This window comes from Numida meleagris, chromosome 3 (assembly GCF_002078875.1).
Source record: "Numida meleagris isolate 19003 breed g44 Domestic line chromosome 3, NumMel1.0, whole genome shotgun sequence".
NCBI classification, from domain to species: Eukaryota; Metazoa; Chordata; class Aves; order Galliformes; family Numididae; genus Numida; species Numida meleagris.
In genome coordinates this window covers 9,556,741-9,572,548 of record NC_034411.1, presented here as the reverse complement: position 1 = coordinate 9,572,548, position 15,808 = coordinate 9,556,741, and the positions used below count along the sequence as shown (strand labels likewise).

Below are 15,808 nucleotides of genomic sequence, written 5' to 3'. Positions count from 1 at the left end.
GGAACTGGGCTTGTTTAGTTTGGAGAAGAGAAGGCTCCAGGGAGACCTCATTGTGGCTTTCCAATACTTGAAGGGAGCGTATAAACAGGAGGGGGATCGATTGTTTGTGAGGGTGGATAGCGATAGGACAAGGGGAAATGGTTTTAAACTGAGACAGGGGAGATTTAGGTTAGATATTAGGAGGAAGTTTTTCACACAGAGGGTGGTGACGCACTGGAACAGGTTGCCCAGGGAGGTTGTGGATGCCCCATCCCTGGAGGCATTCAAGGCCAGACTGGATGTGGCTGTGGGCAGCCTGGTCTAGTGGTTGGCGACCCTGCACTTGGCAGGGGGGTTGAGACTCGATGATCTTTGAGGTCCTTTTCAACCCAAGCCATTCTATGATTCTATGATTCTATGATTTCATTTAGTTCCCTGATTCATGCTGAAAGATGGAGCAAAGAGTTCACAAAGAAAGCCAAGGAGCTCTCAGGTCTTTTGGAAGCAATACTTTTTTGGATAAGTAAAGACAGAAAAAAAAGGACTGGTTAAATCACAGCGGTGCTGCTGATGGGATGAACCTGGAGGGCACTTAGGCAAACAATCTTTTTGAGGGAAGCTTTTTTAAAAGCATCCAAGCAGATTTAAAGAACAGTAATTCTTACAGGATTTTAAATGGGACTTATGTCCCTAAGGTCTGCTCTCCGTGTGTTTGGCTTTTCAACAGCAGTACCCATAGCAACTTCCAGGCAACACAAACGCACCATTGCTCACAAATTCCAAAGTGTCTGAAGCATTTCTGAAAATGTCTCTCTTTTTATTTATTGTGCATGTTATGCTTTTCTCCTAATAGATGTGCTTATTGTCCGTGTAATGTCTTAACCCATCAGGACGGGCCGGCTCCTTTCAGAGCAATGAAGGACTGGTTATCAGAACAAGCCAACCAGAAGGATGCTCAGGTCCCTGCTTCTGCAACTGCTTTATAACAACCAAGAGCACTCACTTTTATTGCTATACCACAAGGTCAACGACGACTAGCAATGCAAACAAAACTGAAGATTTGCATTTGTCGAAACGTAGATGATAAGCATTTCAGAGATGCTTTTTCTAAGATATGAGAACTAGCTTTTAACAGTATGAAACGGGACTGGGGAGAAAGACCGCTACAGAGAACGTGTATCAAACAGCTCTGCAGTTCTCAGCTGGCAGCCATTCCACAGGAAAATGAAACGATGGGAAAATCCATTCTAACTTGAATCTGTCTGTATTCTAACTGTATATACTTCAGCTACATCACATTGTATAGTTCTTCAAATAACTGGCACGGAACATACACATTACAGGGAAACCCTTCCTGTATCTTCCAATGTTTGGTGAGAACGCTGACAGCAACGCCCTCCGGAACCCTGAAGTTCAGGAAAAGGTTGACAAAACAGGTCTCAAAGACAGCAGTATTTCAGATTACATACAAGGTGATGAATGAAGTGGAGAGTTGAGTTTATGCTGAAGTTTGTGTTTTGATAAAAATCTATTTTAAAAAGCATTTATACTCTACTACAATTTTTCCCAAGCTCCCCTGCCCTCTTATGTTTTTCAGTTTTCAGTATCAGTACCATAGCAACATCCAGGGCTCATGAATGTGGCACTGCTTTCAATCTCTGGAGTAGAGTCTTGCAAATGACTGCCAAACTCAGGGATACAAGTCAGCCCGGAGAAGTAAGACGCTGGGCTAATTTGTGTATACCCTGAAAACAGCAACAAGGGATGGGGAGGAGAGCAAAGGGAAGGAGCTGAAGTTGCAACAGTAGTGAGGAATGAAAGAATAAGATCTGCTTATAGTTTAACGATATATAAGAAGTAAATTCCGTAACTAGAGGAGATTTAAAGCTTTATTACCATCTTGAAGATTTGGTGAATGTATTAACAGCTTAAGGATTCCACCATTTTCAGTAACTGAAGTGACTCCACGAACCTTCTCCCCTGCCAGCAATTATTCATATAGAAATGTGATATCAGAAACACACAAAATACATTTGCAGCAACTTTAATGCAGCTGGAAGTGAAAAGAGCCAGCATCTGCAAGAAGTGGAAGAGTGGGGAATCCATTAAACATGATTGAGAATCTCCTGTACAATGGAACACTGATTTGGGATTAGTCTATTCAGCCTGTAGATGCTATTTTTCTAATATAACACATCAGGAAACATCATCTCCTAACTGAAACTAAAGCAGTATTTTGTCTTGGAAAAGTATGCACCCTAGACTGCTTGGAGATAGTATTAGCCTTACTAATAAACAGAGCTGGGACATGGATATGGTATGTACAGCATCTGGTAAGGCCGTATGAAATAAGTAAGTAACAATTATATTCTTCTACTGTAGAGGAATTAATTTCAACTTCGGCAATAATTACGTATGCTACTAATCCAGCCAAAATCACCTGCAAAATCATGGGTCGTGTACTGACAAAAACAAATAGTAACTAATAAACTTGAGCTTTATCTGAGGCTCACCTATAGTCTGTCCTGCCACTGTAAGTCTTTAAAAACAACCAAAACATTCGGTATTCTGACACTAAATCCAGCATCACTCGATAATTCTTACAGCATTCAGCATGCTTTCTCAGCATCAAGCCAGTCAAAAGGACGTCATGAACAAGCCCACCGGAGGAACTGGTTTTTATGTTGTGTGGGCTCAGTGGAGCATCAGAAGTATGTCAAGACACTGTACTGACCTTACCGTACTACTGTGAAGGGCATTATAGGGAAAAAAACAACCAATTAAATGCTCCAAGCAGATGACTGACCTTTTGAAACCTACACCCAGAGAGATGCTGACCAAGTCTAGACCAGCAGATATACCTTGCCTCACACACACAGACCTCCACCGAGCTAAAAAGTATTAGCAACCAGAATAGCTTTTCATTACAGTAGCCTGATGCCAAACATTAGATAAAGAACATCAAGAACATGTTCTCTAATTCTGAAGAGATTTAGTTTGTACTTAATCATTTTTCCTGAACTCATCTACGGACAAGCAAGAGCTTCATTTCTACGCATGAGATGTGATGGGCTAACGTTATTCCAGGCCCGCAGCTGGAGAAATTAAAAAGTTCACATTCATTAAACATTACCACATAGTTACCACAGATACGGTGTATTCTGAGGTAAGGGAAAACGCTGGAAACCTCTAATACCACTGTGGGTTAACTGCTGGCAAATAATAACTTTTTAATATGGCTTCCACAGCAACTATTAATAACCTGTGCGGACATAAGTGGAAAACGATCTGCCACATGGTATATCTGCTTGTCACAAGCCATGACTCACATGTAAGAGAATGTAAGAAGATTACTGCAGTTGATGGGTCTTGATAGGCTCAGGGTCATAAAACCTGAAATATTTCCAGTTTGCTGTGGGGATGTGCAGGTAACGAAAATTTGTCAAGTTGCAAACGCTACAGACAGCGACTCTGATATGAATCTATTGTAAATACTGCAGTGAAATGCTGCACTTCTTTCTCAAAAGCAATGGAGGATGGAAAGGACGTTGTTGGAGAGGAGTTTGGCTTGCAAAAAACCAACTCTTTCTGAGGATGACTGAGAGAATGGGCTGTCTGCCACACAGGTAAGGAGAACACTGCTCCAGCAATACATGAAAGAAGAGAGAGGAACAAAGACTTCAGTGTGTATCCAAAGGGCAGAAACAATCTGACAGAAAGCTGGTGCTCGCTCTGAGGAGCGCGTTAACGTGTGTACATGCAGAAGTTTGCAAGATACGATCATCACCGACAGTTAGCACAATTCTGGAAAAAGTCAAGCTGCCCTCTCCCCCATGTTGGAGATGACAAAGACAACTGTCAGGTCTGTAAAGAACAGCAGCAGCCTGCCCTGTATTTTCTACATAACTGAATTTCACAGACATGCCTAGTGATAAGCAGTGCACTTGTGAACAAGGCCCTTGGTTGCCTTCATGAACTAATTTATGATGAAATTTCTAGCAAAATACAGAAGGCACAAAAGACATGCAATCTTTAATTTATAGATATTTTTCTGTATCAGAGGCTATGCTATTTACTGCACAGCTTCCAATTCTTATGAAAGTACATTTTCAATTACAATGGCAAACATTAAAGTTTATTTTCACCTAACAGAACGCTGTAAGTTCTTTCACAATAGTTCTGCAATTTCTCAGTATTGGTCTTCTTCACGAGATGACTCTGGGAGGCAGACAGACACAGAACAAAACAAGTCAGGGAGAAACAATTTCCATGCATCGAGGAATGACTGTTCGGTGTTGCTGTTTAACCTGAAATCCGAGGGACACACAGGTGAAATTAGGTGACTGAGGACTTCCTGCAGCCACTTACACTTTCCTGTTCTCAGAACAGAGCGGTTTCGGTTCACATATGCACAGAACAACTATGATAAACATGTCAGAGCTGCTCAGTGTGCAAGCTCTAGCACCACAAAAACTCATACAGGTTTTGGTAGTGGTCCAGCATATCATTCTGAGAGTCATACACGTGTGCAACTACAAAAAGGGGGGCTCATTTTCACTAAAACAACAGACCTAGCCCTGACTGCAATGTCATGTGGGGCCCTTCCATGCACTGCATCCCTGTTACACAGAATACACAGAGGGCACAAACCTGAAAACTGCTGATTCCTGCGTCCGCACTGTTCGCTTCGCATGTGAAACCTCTGAAGGTAACTCAGCAGACACTTCCGTCATCAATTCTGCCCTCCTCATTCAATGTATAGGCAAAGAGAAAACAAACTTCGTGCATCAAAATAGGAAGCAGTACACTTAATACATTAAGCCATACACTCCCTAACTCACAGCTCGAGCATTTCAGTCAGTCAAGAGTTATTACACACCCCACAAATATAGTATTAGTATTTGATTTACATTTGGAGGAATGAATGACATCCATCTTGAAATTTCTAAGTGCAGAAAGTGGAAGCAGCACCTAAAACAGAAGGCAAGCCTTCGGCTTTATCACGGTACCACCCCCCATCAACATTTGATCCACACAGAGCAGCAGCCCCCTCTTCTCTCACTCTTACAAAGATAGGGTAAGAAAAAAGCCCTGGCAGATAATATACATAATCTCCTTCAGATTGGAGGGTCACATTAATGAATCACTAAATTGGGAGTCTTGACTTTAAACACCCTTTACAGAAACACATCAAACTTAAGCATCATGTAACAACTACCGAATCACCTCAATGGTCCTAAGATATTTAGGGATTTCTGTGGTAGCTTACTGCATCCTCTGTGCATAGCAAGGACATCTGGATGCCACTTACTGCTGTGTTATTGCTTGGCTGTACTGAGTATCTAAATACAATTTTCCTGCCCTAACGATGAAATACATTGGGATATCTGCAGTTACCAAAATGCTGTAGCACTGAAAAGCTCAGATTTAAACAACAGAAGATAGACTGATTTGTGACTGTGTGTATAAACATTTACTTTGGGGCAAAACTATCAATTTTGAACAAATAATGGAAAAAAAGATGAGAATCGCTGCTTATTTCTGTCACTAAGGATACACAATGAAGGCAGGCATGTTAAATTTTCTCTCTCTCTATTTTAGGATGCTGATGTTGGCAGCTCTTTTCTGCAATATTCTTTTCTGTTGGCTAATTTATGAACCAAAAATAAATCTGAAGCTGAATGAAGTACTATAATAATCCAAATACTTCTGACTCTGTCATGCTGTAAAACCAGTGAAATCCAAACCCTATTATAGGAACACACAGCCTGACATATCCAGGTATTAAAGACTGTTGATGGATATATAGAAAGTGTCAAAAAGAGGTCAGTTCAAACTTAGTGTTGACAGAAATTACTGCCTTCAAGAGTATGAACAGTCTTCTAATGATGCTTTAAAACCTTAATTCTGTCTTCACACGTACTGTTTATACAGTCCTGAGAAAATACTTAAAAGCCAAGAAGCAATTTTAAGAAAACATTTATCAACAACTATTTTCTCCTGACAGATTATTTGACTTCAACTTCAGATATTATGTCAAGATAATACATGTAATTCAATGAATTCATACCATATTCAATCAAATCAACTGGGATTATTTTCCACCCTTTTGAAACTGAACATTCAAGCCATGTGAACTTTCAGTGTCATTTGGCACTTTAGGAAAGCTTTATAAAATGCAACCATGCCTGAAAACCTACACTCAATTTCTGAGTAACTTCCTGACCTTTCAGAGAAGGATCTCTGATCTCTGACAAACTAGATCGTCAAGGGCATTACATAAACCAGAAATGTTTTTAATTAACTTTGCTAAAGGAACGCTTATATAAATGCCTTGTTTAAATTCCTGCTTATTTCTGTCATTTTCAAAATCGCACAGGTTGTAAAAGGGGATGATTTCCATTAAGCCGAGTTCTGCCAAAAATGACTCCACACATGGCATCATTCCAAGTCCCAAGCTTGAAAGGATTTGATATGAATTAAGGTGACAGTTAAAGAGTGGTGTATAACAATTATTTTATTAAATAAAATCATGACCAATCTTCATTTTGGTGTCTAGAGTTCATTTTCCACTGCTTACCCATATCAAAACATGCTGTGACTTTCTTCCCAAAAACACTCCCCTTTGTTATCCAAGGAAATATAGTGGAAAGCTCTAATAATTTTTCACCAGGTGCTGATTGAAACTAGGATTCATGACAGCTGAGGCAAGACAAATGATATACTTAATCGTGTGAAAAGAATCAGAAAGCAGCAAATCAACCTTTTCATTTCTCTTTGCTTTCTATCAATAGCCAACTAAGCTGATGTGAATAAAGTACATGGGATTGCAAAAGTCACTTTGGTCAACCAAGCTTTGGTCTTCCACAGGATAATTCCTCTGGCTGCCATGACAACCAAACTAACAGGCTTCAGCACTGACAAAGTGTAGAATTAAGTGAGTTCATATACTTTTAGTATTTTGATAGACAAAGGACAGAGAGCTTGCAGAAGCACAGAAGGAAAAAAAGGCTGCTGCTATTCTGAGCAACACGCATCAGTGAAGATTAATGAAGAAGCTCACAAACCTGCAAATAGAAATTCAATAACTGTTCCCATGAAGGATCATCTTACAGGGGTGAAAGATGCATGTATTTTGTTAATCTATATTTAGGCTAGGTGTATTTAATGCTTCTCCATCTTTATTAGTCCTTACTGAAATTTCTGTTCCTTTCTTACTCACCTCCCACATCTTCAGGTAACACACCATACTGCATTATCAGGTAGCAAGCTGCCCTTATGCAACAACCATGTCGTCTTTTACTCCTTGTGTTCACATGCCCATACTGCATTTTCTCTTATCACACACAAAGAGCATCATTCTAAATCATCCTACTTAAATTTATTATTGAGCCAAAGGAATACACTTCTCAAAAAAAAAATCAATGCTGAATCAAAATAACGTCTTTCTCGTTTAGAAAACAGCAGCAACTGCAGTCCTTGCTCTAGTCAGCACATTATTAATTACCCATCTAAAGCATGTTCATCAGCCGTGCTCACTCTTTAGTGGTTCTTTGGTTTATGTGAGTGAAAAACTGTAATGTGATCATTACCTGCGCATATTTTCACTGGCATGGCACCTGAGCACAATCAAGGGAAAACACAGTCATCTTTCACCTGGGTTTCTATTTAAAAGTCAGTGCAGAAGGGTAAGCACTACCACTCACAGACAGGTAGGACATGGGGGGAAAAAAGCAAATAAATAAATAAGAGTTAGTCAAAAGCCAAGGAGGAAATGTACTGCCTAAGCTATTTTTATTGCTAGGCTGTTTGGTGGAGGCTAAATAGATACTTTATTTTTTAAGCTCCTTTAATCTTAGAAATGACTTGTGAACCACCTTAGCAGCATCTCTGGGCAAAAGAGATCAAGTAGCCAAACTAATGACCGTATAAGAGCAAGAAGGTGGCTAGAGGAATTTGTGCGCTGGTCATCACTGGCAGAAATCTGTTCAGGTGGTTCAGGAAGTTGTGCCACCTATGGAAAGCCAAGGACGGATATCACTGCTAGCATTACGCTGTCAGTGTGCAGATAGTGCCTCATCTAGGAAGAAATTCTCCAGTAGAGATACAAGCAATATTTAGCTGAAGGTTATGTTTTCATTCCCTATTCAGATGGGTCGCTTGTTTTATGTAATAACAGGTAATTCTTTCATGCTATAGCTCGTGATGCATATTAATCAGTGTTCTTGCATAATTATGGGTTTTTTTTCAACATTCAAAAAGCAGTTAAACTTCTAATGACATTTCCCCCCCTCACTTCATCAGCCTATTTTGGGAGCAAAGGCCTGAAGTAGACACTCGAGCCCTGGGAATGGAAAACAGCCACGAGCCAAAATGTATTCACAGCAGAGCCGTAGGGCAATACAGTTGTCATCTACGCACAAAGATACTTTCAAACATGTAAATATGATGTTAAAGTCTCCACCACTCCCTCCTCCGTGCTAAAGTCACATACGCTGCCTTCTGCTGGCTGTTACGACCAGTAAAAAGGAAATGACTCTATTTTTATGATTATTGGTACTACTGCAGCACACTGACGTTCCTGAGACACGGACACAGTGTTAACATCCTATCCTTACCACTCCTGGTTTTCTTTATTACTGCTACTATCACAAATTAGAATCGTAAGAGAATAGTATAAATGAGTCAAACCAGAGCAGCATGATAATGCAAGGTACCAAATGTGCCATTTGTACCTGAAAATCCACCCAGACATCAATATTTCACATACAAAATGATGACTACATGCAGATATATAATACTCTGAAGTGCTCTAAAGTAAAGCAGCTACAGTTTGGTTGTCCATAAAAATAAAATATTTCCACACAAATGTTCCATATTTGGCACACTTGCAACAATGGAAAAAGTCTTAAATAAGTAAGTAATAATTTAGTATTTGAAAATGCTAGTTGAACTAGCATTTAGATATAGCATTGAGAGACATAGTTTAGTGGGGTTATTGGTGGTAGGTGGACGGTTGGACTGGATGATCTTGTAGGTCTTTTCCAGCCTAGCTAATTCTATGATATAGTTCTATTCTAATTACCTTCTCACTAATACAATACTACGTAATTCCCTACAGTCATCATGTATGTAGCTTACAAAGCCTAGCCATGTACCAAATGACTAGTTAATTCAACGCTAGAGGGGCATTAATATTTCACACAATATTTGCTTGCCTTAAATAAAGTAGGACTTAAAGCATTTGAAAGCTTAAAAAAATCTAGAAGTGTTTGTTTTTCTCCCCAGCTTTGTGCTGCATAAAATTAGCTAATTGCCTTTAAATAGTTCCCTTTTTATAACCCAACAGCCTAATTTGCATAGATCTTTCATAAAAGAGTACAATAGAAAAGAAGAAAATGACTGTATAACCATGAAGCTCATTTCTGAGGTAACTGCAGAACCTATTATTTTTTAACTTGATAACATTCCAGGTTGAGAACATTTCTTTAACTGAAAATTTATTCCAGGCTAGAAATATTATTATGCATGAATATTACTAACATAGCGCTGAAAACTCTTAAGGAAAACTTGCTTTTGAAATTTCATGTATGATTTTTCACCACAGCAAAATGAATAATAAACTTTCAAGATACATGAAAATCTAAGATGTCCACCACAGAATGCTGGATAAATATATGGTCAAATAGATATACGATCCTTTACAAAGATATCCAGTTGGACAAAATATCCAAGTATTAACAGTGATTTTAGTGTATCTGCTTAAGTAGGAATTGGGCAAAATGCAAGTCAGCTCTGCTTCTAAAATCCGAGCAAGGATTCCAGCAACAAAAACCACCTACCATCAGGACCTTATTCTTTCTAATAATCTCGAACTTCTCCCTTTGGCAGACAGAAGAACCAACATGTGTTAGAGATCTGGAGTTGCTTATCCCAGAAGAACCAGCCTATAAGTAAGTCACTTTATATTTACTGTACACGTTTATTTTCTTCAGTCATACATTCATACATCCTGAGAACATTCACTCATTTGCATTTGAATCACTGCCATATCAGTATTATTACAACGATTACACCATTATGGCCTAGAGCCTGGTAGAAATCACATCAAAATGCCCTTTTCCAAAACATCCCCCAGATGTTTCATTCTAACAAGCAATCCCATCTCTATACTCTGTTCCCCTGACAATATGGAATCAGTCTCTTAACACCAGATTAATATAGGAACGGAAGACCGTTTCTAGTTAAAAAGCAAGCATCACATGTTCTCTCACCCACTGACATGCCAAGCAACATAACTCATGTTTTACACAGTTTCTCCAATCAGCATTGCCTGGAAAAGCTGACAATACTGGGCAAACGATTTGCTGAATCTGCATGTTGCTCAGCATTCCCCTTGTCCACTGAACACAGTCATTTTTTCACAACTGAACGTGGAAGCTTTTGAGAGAGGGCAGTATTACACATGTCTGTGCGTTCAGTGTTAACCCTGCAAAGGCTAAGGACTGGTACAGTCAATGAGGTTGAAATTCCTTGGGACCTTTTCCACTATTTTCCTGAGGCAGACTGCTAAGCAAGGTACGCTATTTGAAAAACACACGCAAGAGTTATTCTCATTCATTATGCCTCTTCAGATGATATTAGCATCCCATATCAACTGTCTCAAATCTCTCCGCATTACAATCATTTTAAGTACAACTGCAAACAAGACCTTTTTTGTGATCAGTGTACGTAAAGTATCTCCAGAATCACCTCGAGCAGCTTTGCGAAGATTGACTTCTACCATTTTGGTGAGAGTAGTTACATTCAAGACAAAAATGTATGTACAAATGGAGAGCAGGATTACCTTCCCTTAGACATTCCACCACAAAAGTGAATCCTGTAGTCCGTGGATGTAAGACATACTCATATTTTCGAAGCCCATTCTTTTCAGCAAAGTCATTACTGCGAGCTTTGGTATTGGCTGGAGGAGACAATAAAAAGCACAATTTTCTATTAGTGTGCATGCAGACCAAGAATTACATATAGTCATGATATGTCAGGAAAACAAGTAGAAAAACATTTTACACAGCACAAATGCGCAACAGCTTTTCAGATGGAGGCCAACTGCAAGATGCTTTTGGTTAGATACATATCATGGAATGATAAAGAGCAATGTGGATTGCAAGAACAACCTTTTTACTCATTTCATCTAAGAAAATACTCAGCAAATCCTTCATATTTATCAAATGCAGACTGAAATCTAGAAATTGAAATTTAATAGTTCTTCAGACACTTCAATACCCATTTTTAAAGTAAAATGTATTAATGAGTTCACTAGCTTTTTTTAAAATCAGAAAGCATGATGCATAGTAATGCAAGTTTGATTTTATGTCAGTTTAATCATAAAACTTATTTTGGAAAGAAAAAATTTAGCGGAGGAAAATACTTAATCAAATACATTGAAGCAGTATTCTAGTTCTTCATTTTGAACATGATACGTTATTCATCACCCTACCCTGTATATACATTCCCCATTTTAATTTTTTGACCTAGTGCCCAATATCACAACATATGCTTGCTGCCAGACACAGAACTGGCAAGGACCTGGAAAGCCACTGGGCCAAACCCCACGACACATCGATTTCATAGAATCATAGAACCATTAATGTTGGAAAATACCATTAAGATCATCCATTCCAACCACCAACCCACCCCCTCCATGTCCACTGACCACGTCCCGCAGTACCACATCTCCATGGTTCTCGAACACCTCCAGGGACAGTGACTCTACCACCTCCCAGGGCAGCCTGTTCCTCATCACTCTTTTTGAGAAGAAATGTTTCCTATTCTCCAACCTGAGCCTCACCTGGAGCAACTTAAGGCCATTACCACTCATCCTATCACTATTACTTAGGAGAACAGCCAACCCCCAGCTTGCCACAATCTCCCTCAGGCAGTTGTGGAGAGCAATAAGAATTGCCCTGAGCCTCCTCTTCCCCAGACTGAACAGTCCCAGTTCCCTTAGCCACTACCCATCACACTTGTGCTCCAGACCCTTCACAGCTTCGCTGCCCTTCTTTGGGCACTATCCAGGGCTTCGATATCTTTCTTGTAGTGATGGGCCCAAAACTGAACACAATATTGAGTACTGGTGCAGCTTCACCACCAGTTCAAAACTCTGGCAGAAAGAATTCTACCCAGAGCAAACCAAACCACAGTTTTTAGCAGCCAGTTGCTAACAGAGCCCACTAAGGGAGGGAGACGTAGACAACAAAGTGGAAACTTCTCAAGACAAGCAGAGAAGAAGCAATTTGCTCTCTCCTGCGTGTAGGAAACTTGAAAGCAGAAGTCATACATAGCCAAACAGCCCTGGGGGCTGCACTTATCTTTTGCTGTGGGTACTTCTGCACCTCGTCTTGGGCCAAAAGGCAAAGGACTCATACAGTGTCCCCATGGCAACAAGAAATCATTTTACATAACTAATGTATTAAATAACTAGTATTTATAGAGTCCCACATGGTGTTTTAGAAGATGAAACCCTAGCACACATCTGTGGAAGAAAATCATTGCCTAAGCAATTCATAATCTTTCTCAAGCAGAAACAGCTTTTTTTTTTTTTTTTCTTCAAGTGCCCACAGTTAACCTTATCAGAGATGAGAGATAAACTATTGGAAAATCATACTGTTGCTTAATAATTTAACAGAACTGCTACTTATAGTTGAGTTCTTTCCCTTGCACTCATAATTTCACCCTATAAAGGAGCAACATGACATGTTGACAAATCAGCAACAGCATGGCAGAACCACCAATCAGATGCCTTTTTTGCATGAATGCCTCTTTTTAATTCCTAAACTGCATGAGTTCATTGCTTATCAGCAAATGTGGCTCTCTCTTTGAATGGAATAGCTACCTGTTAGTAAATGCTATATCATATTAGTGTAACGAGGTATTTTTCCACTGTAACCTATTGTTACCTGTATAAGGTAACACATTACCTGTATGCCTTACAGACCTGTACTCCTCAAGATTTACTGCACAGATCTCCTGACCTTGTGAACTGGAGGAAAGGAAAAAACTATTGCACAGTAGCCAAGTGGTTCAGCAAAGAACAGCCAAAGATTTAATTCCTCCCAAGTTGTCAAAATCTACAGATACTTGAAAATATTACATCTTATAAAAGTGTTGTTAAAATTATAGAACGTGTGAAATTCTAAAATTACAGTTGGCTACATAACTTAAACTCATCTTTCCTTGAGCATATGTATTATGTCTCTCATGACTGGAGTACCTATTTTTGTCTGCTAGACTGCTATTTCAGTGTTGAAAACAGACTACTGTGAATCAGTGAAGGGAACTTGCCTGTAGAATCCTTGCCTCTGTTACAGCAAAACTTGAAAAATGAGTCATAAGCAAGGCTTGGAATGGCAGAGAAGGAAAGAGTAATTCCATAATTACTGAATGTTTACTTGAAAAGCTGGATTCTACCTTACAGCCATAACTGCATTGTCCTATTAGCTCAGCAACATATTTATAAAAGGACAACGATCACTAGTTTTCCTCTAAAAAGTACACAAGTCAAAAGCTCTTTTCCAGATTCCGTGGTGATTCAAGTGAGGTGCTTAAAGAGAATTTACCACAAAGTTTTTAAGCTACCATGCTGTTTCTTCTGAAAGACTCAAAGTTTCTACTTCATTTTCTGCGTATAGAAATTAAGATTTCAAATCTGCAAATCAGTCAAAGCTTTGAGACAAAAGTGCTACGGAAGTCCACATTAAGCTTAGAAGTTTAAAACAATCTAAGCCTTAAGCATCTCAAACTGCACACAGTTTACATGCACCCAGAAACAACTCCTCTATATGCCTGCTCACTAGCGCTTTTGTTACAGAGGGCAGCATGAAAACGAATTCTGTCTGCAGAACACTTCTACTTGCACCACATACAGAAACAATGAGTAAATGGGCAGCTTACTTTTCTGAGCAAGACCTACTTTACACTGTAAAAAAGAGTCAGAACCTCTGCTGCCCACAGCATTGAAGTAAACCTCATGTTCACCTCCTTGTACTTGGAAAGATTTCACGGTAAACATGTGCAAAGCATCTTCCTAATTTCCCTTTACTACAATGCCTTTCTAAAAACGTGTACAGCTGGACACTGGCGCTCCAGCCAACACTCATCAGCTATTTCCTGATATCCCATTTGTTTGTGCCCTGCTTGTCTCTGGACTGTAAGTTTTATATAATAGATTGTTCCATCCTCCTTTTCATGAACCTACTGTAATAGGATTTTAGAAGCAAAGTGACACTCACAGCTAATGCAATGATCACTGTCATCTGGAAAAACTATTTCCCCCTTCACTTTGTAACATATATCAAGTCACGGGGCTTTCTGCATTATATTTATTATTACAGTATTGTAATACAGCAAGTTAAGGAGGTCAAAGGGTTTTTGATGCTATCCTGAAAGCGTAGGATAGACTTCCACGATACCAAAAAGTAAGCATCGTACTCTTCCTCCCTATCCTGCCTCTCTTGGCATTTTTAAAAAACCACGATGTTATTTTAATATTATTTCTGCACAAATGCACGGACTGCTACCTTATCTGATGTAAACACCTTGGTGCCTACTGCTGCTTGTGATCCCTGCATGCGACACTCCTGCTTAAACCTTCTGGCGAAATTCAGAGCCAGTCTCCCACTTAGTACAAGGTTCAACAAAAGCCAGAAAATTAAATGTTCCACATTATATGAAACCTAGAGGTTAAAAAAAATGGATGCAGGAAAAATACATTTTTTATATCCTCTCCAGACTAAGTGAATTTGCGCAACAGTCACCTCTTAAAAAATCCCTTAGTCAGCAGACACTGTCAACGCTACAGAACTTGCGTAGATGATTCATTATTCTGCAGCCAAACTTGTAATACTCGTAGGTGGAAGCAAGAAAAAAAAAAATAAATCGTAGGATGCCTTCGCAAGCCTGTTAATGAAAACACTTCCTTAAAAAGAGGAAATGTTCTGTGCTTTGCCTCCAACCAAGCGTAATGTAAACTGCATAAAGGAGCTCTTGGAGCAGGGACTGGAACTGAACTTGGTTTATGTCTTCCCAGTCCCAAAAGGTCGCTTACACCATCTGGAAAAAGGTAATCCTCCCTCTTGCTCACTCACACACAAAAAAAATGAGTAAGTATTGCTTTCTAGAAACAAATACTTTTTTTTTCCACTGCAATTAAGAATTAAGCCAAAGTAAATCAACCTCTTAAGTTCTCACTCATCATTCTTATTAGGTTTATTTTGTATTTTAACTCCTTGGTTTCAATAAGAAGGAATAGGTAAAATTATCTATTTTTATGGAAAAACTTCATATATGAGTTTCAAAAGTAGTACATGTTATAAGGGCAATAAATGTTCAGTAAGGCATTCATTCTTGTGGTTAAGGTTATGCTATATGCACCTTTAAGAGTCACCCAACTAGTACCGTATCAAACTCTAAATTGTTGAAGTAGGAACTTCGGGTGATACAGGTAAATAATGGCAAACCAAATTGGTTTTCACATGCAAATCTTCTATCTGTCAGATGTAACCCCTATTAGAATAGCTACATCCAGACAGACATAAAACCTCTCCTACATCCTCATCTAAGTGCTATTATATAGGCTAAGAATTATTTCACAAGGTAACATTTAAAATCTGGGCACTGATTTGTTTCTGCTCCCACGTCTCACTCAGCTAATCCATTCAACTGCTTGGAGGGCTGGAGGCAAGCACAAGACCCATTTATCTAAGGCCTTTACACACTGCTGCAACACACTTGTCAAATTAGGCAAAAAAAAAAAGCCAAGAATGCATGGGCT

The 15,808-nt window shown here is 39.2% G+C and overlaps 1 protein-coding gene across 4 annotated transcripts in view; it reads right to left on the bottom strand.

Moving 5' to 3' along the window:
• The window catches only part of LCLAT1 (lysocardiolipin acyltransferase 1), a 110,144-nt gene that overhangs the window by 39,872 nt on the left and 54,464 nt on the right, over positions 1-15,808 (bottom strand). For all 4 annotated transcript variants that reach the window (XM_021389738.1, XM_021389737.1, XM_021389740.1 and 1 more), the window contains one exon: positions 10,826-10,942. In XM_021389738.1, the coding sequence (XP_021245413.1) occupies positions 10,826-10,942 (117 nt within the window). The remainder of the gene's footprint in view (positions 1-10,825; positions 10,943-15,808) is intronic.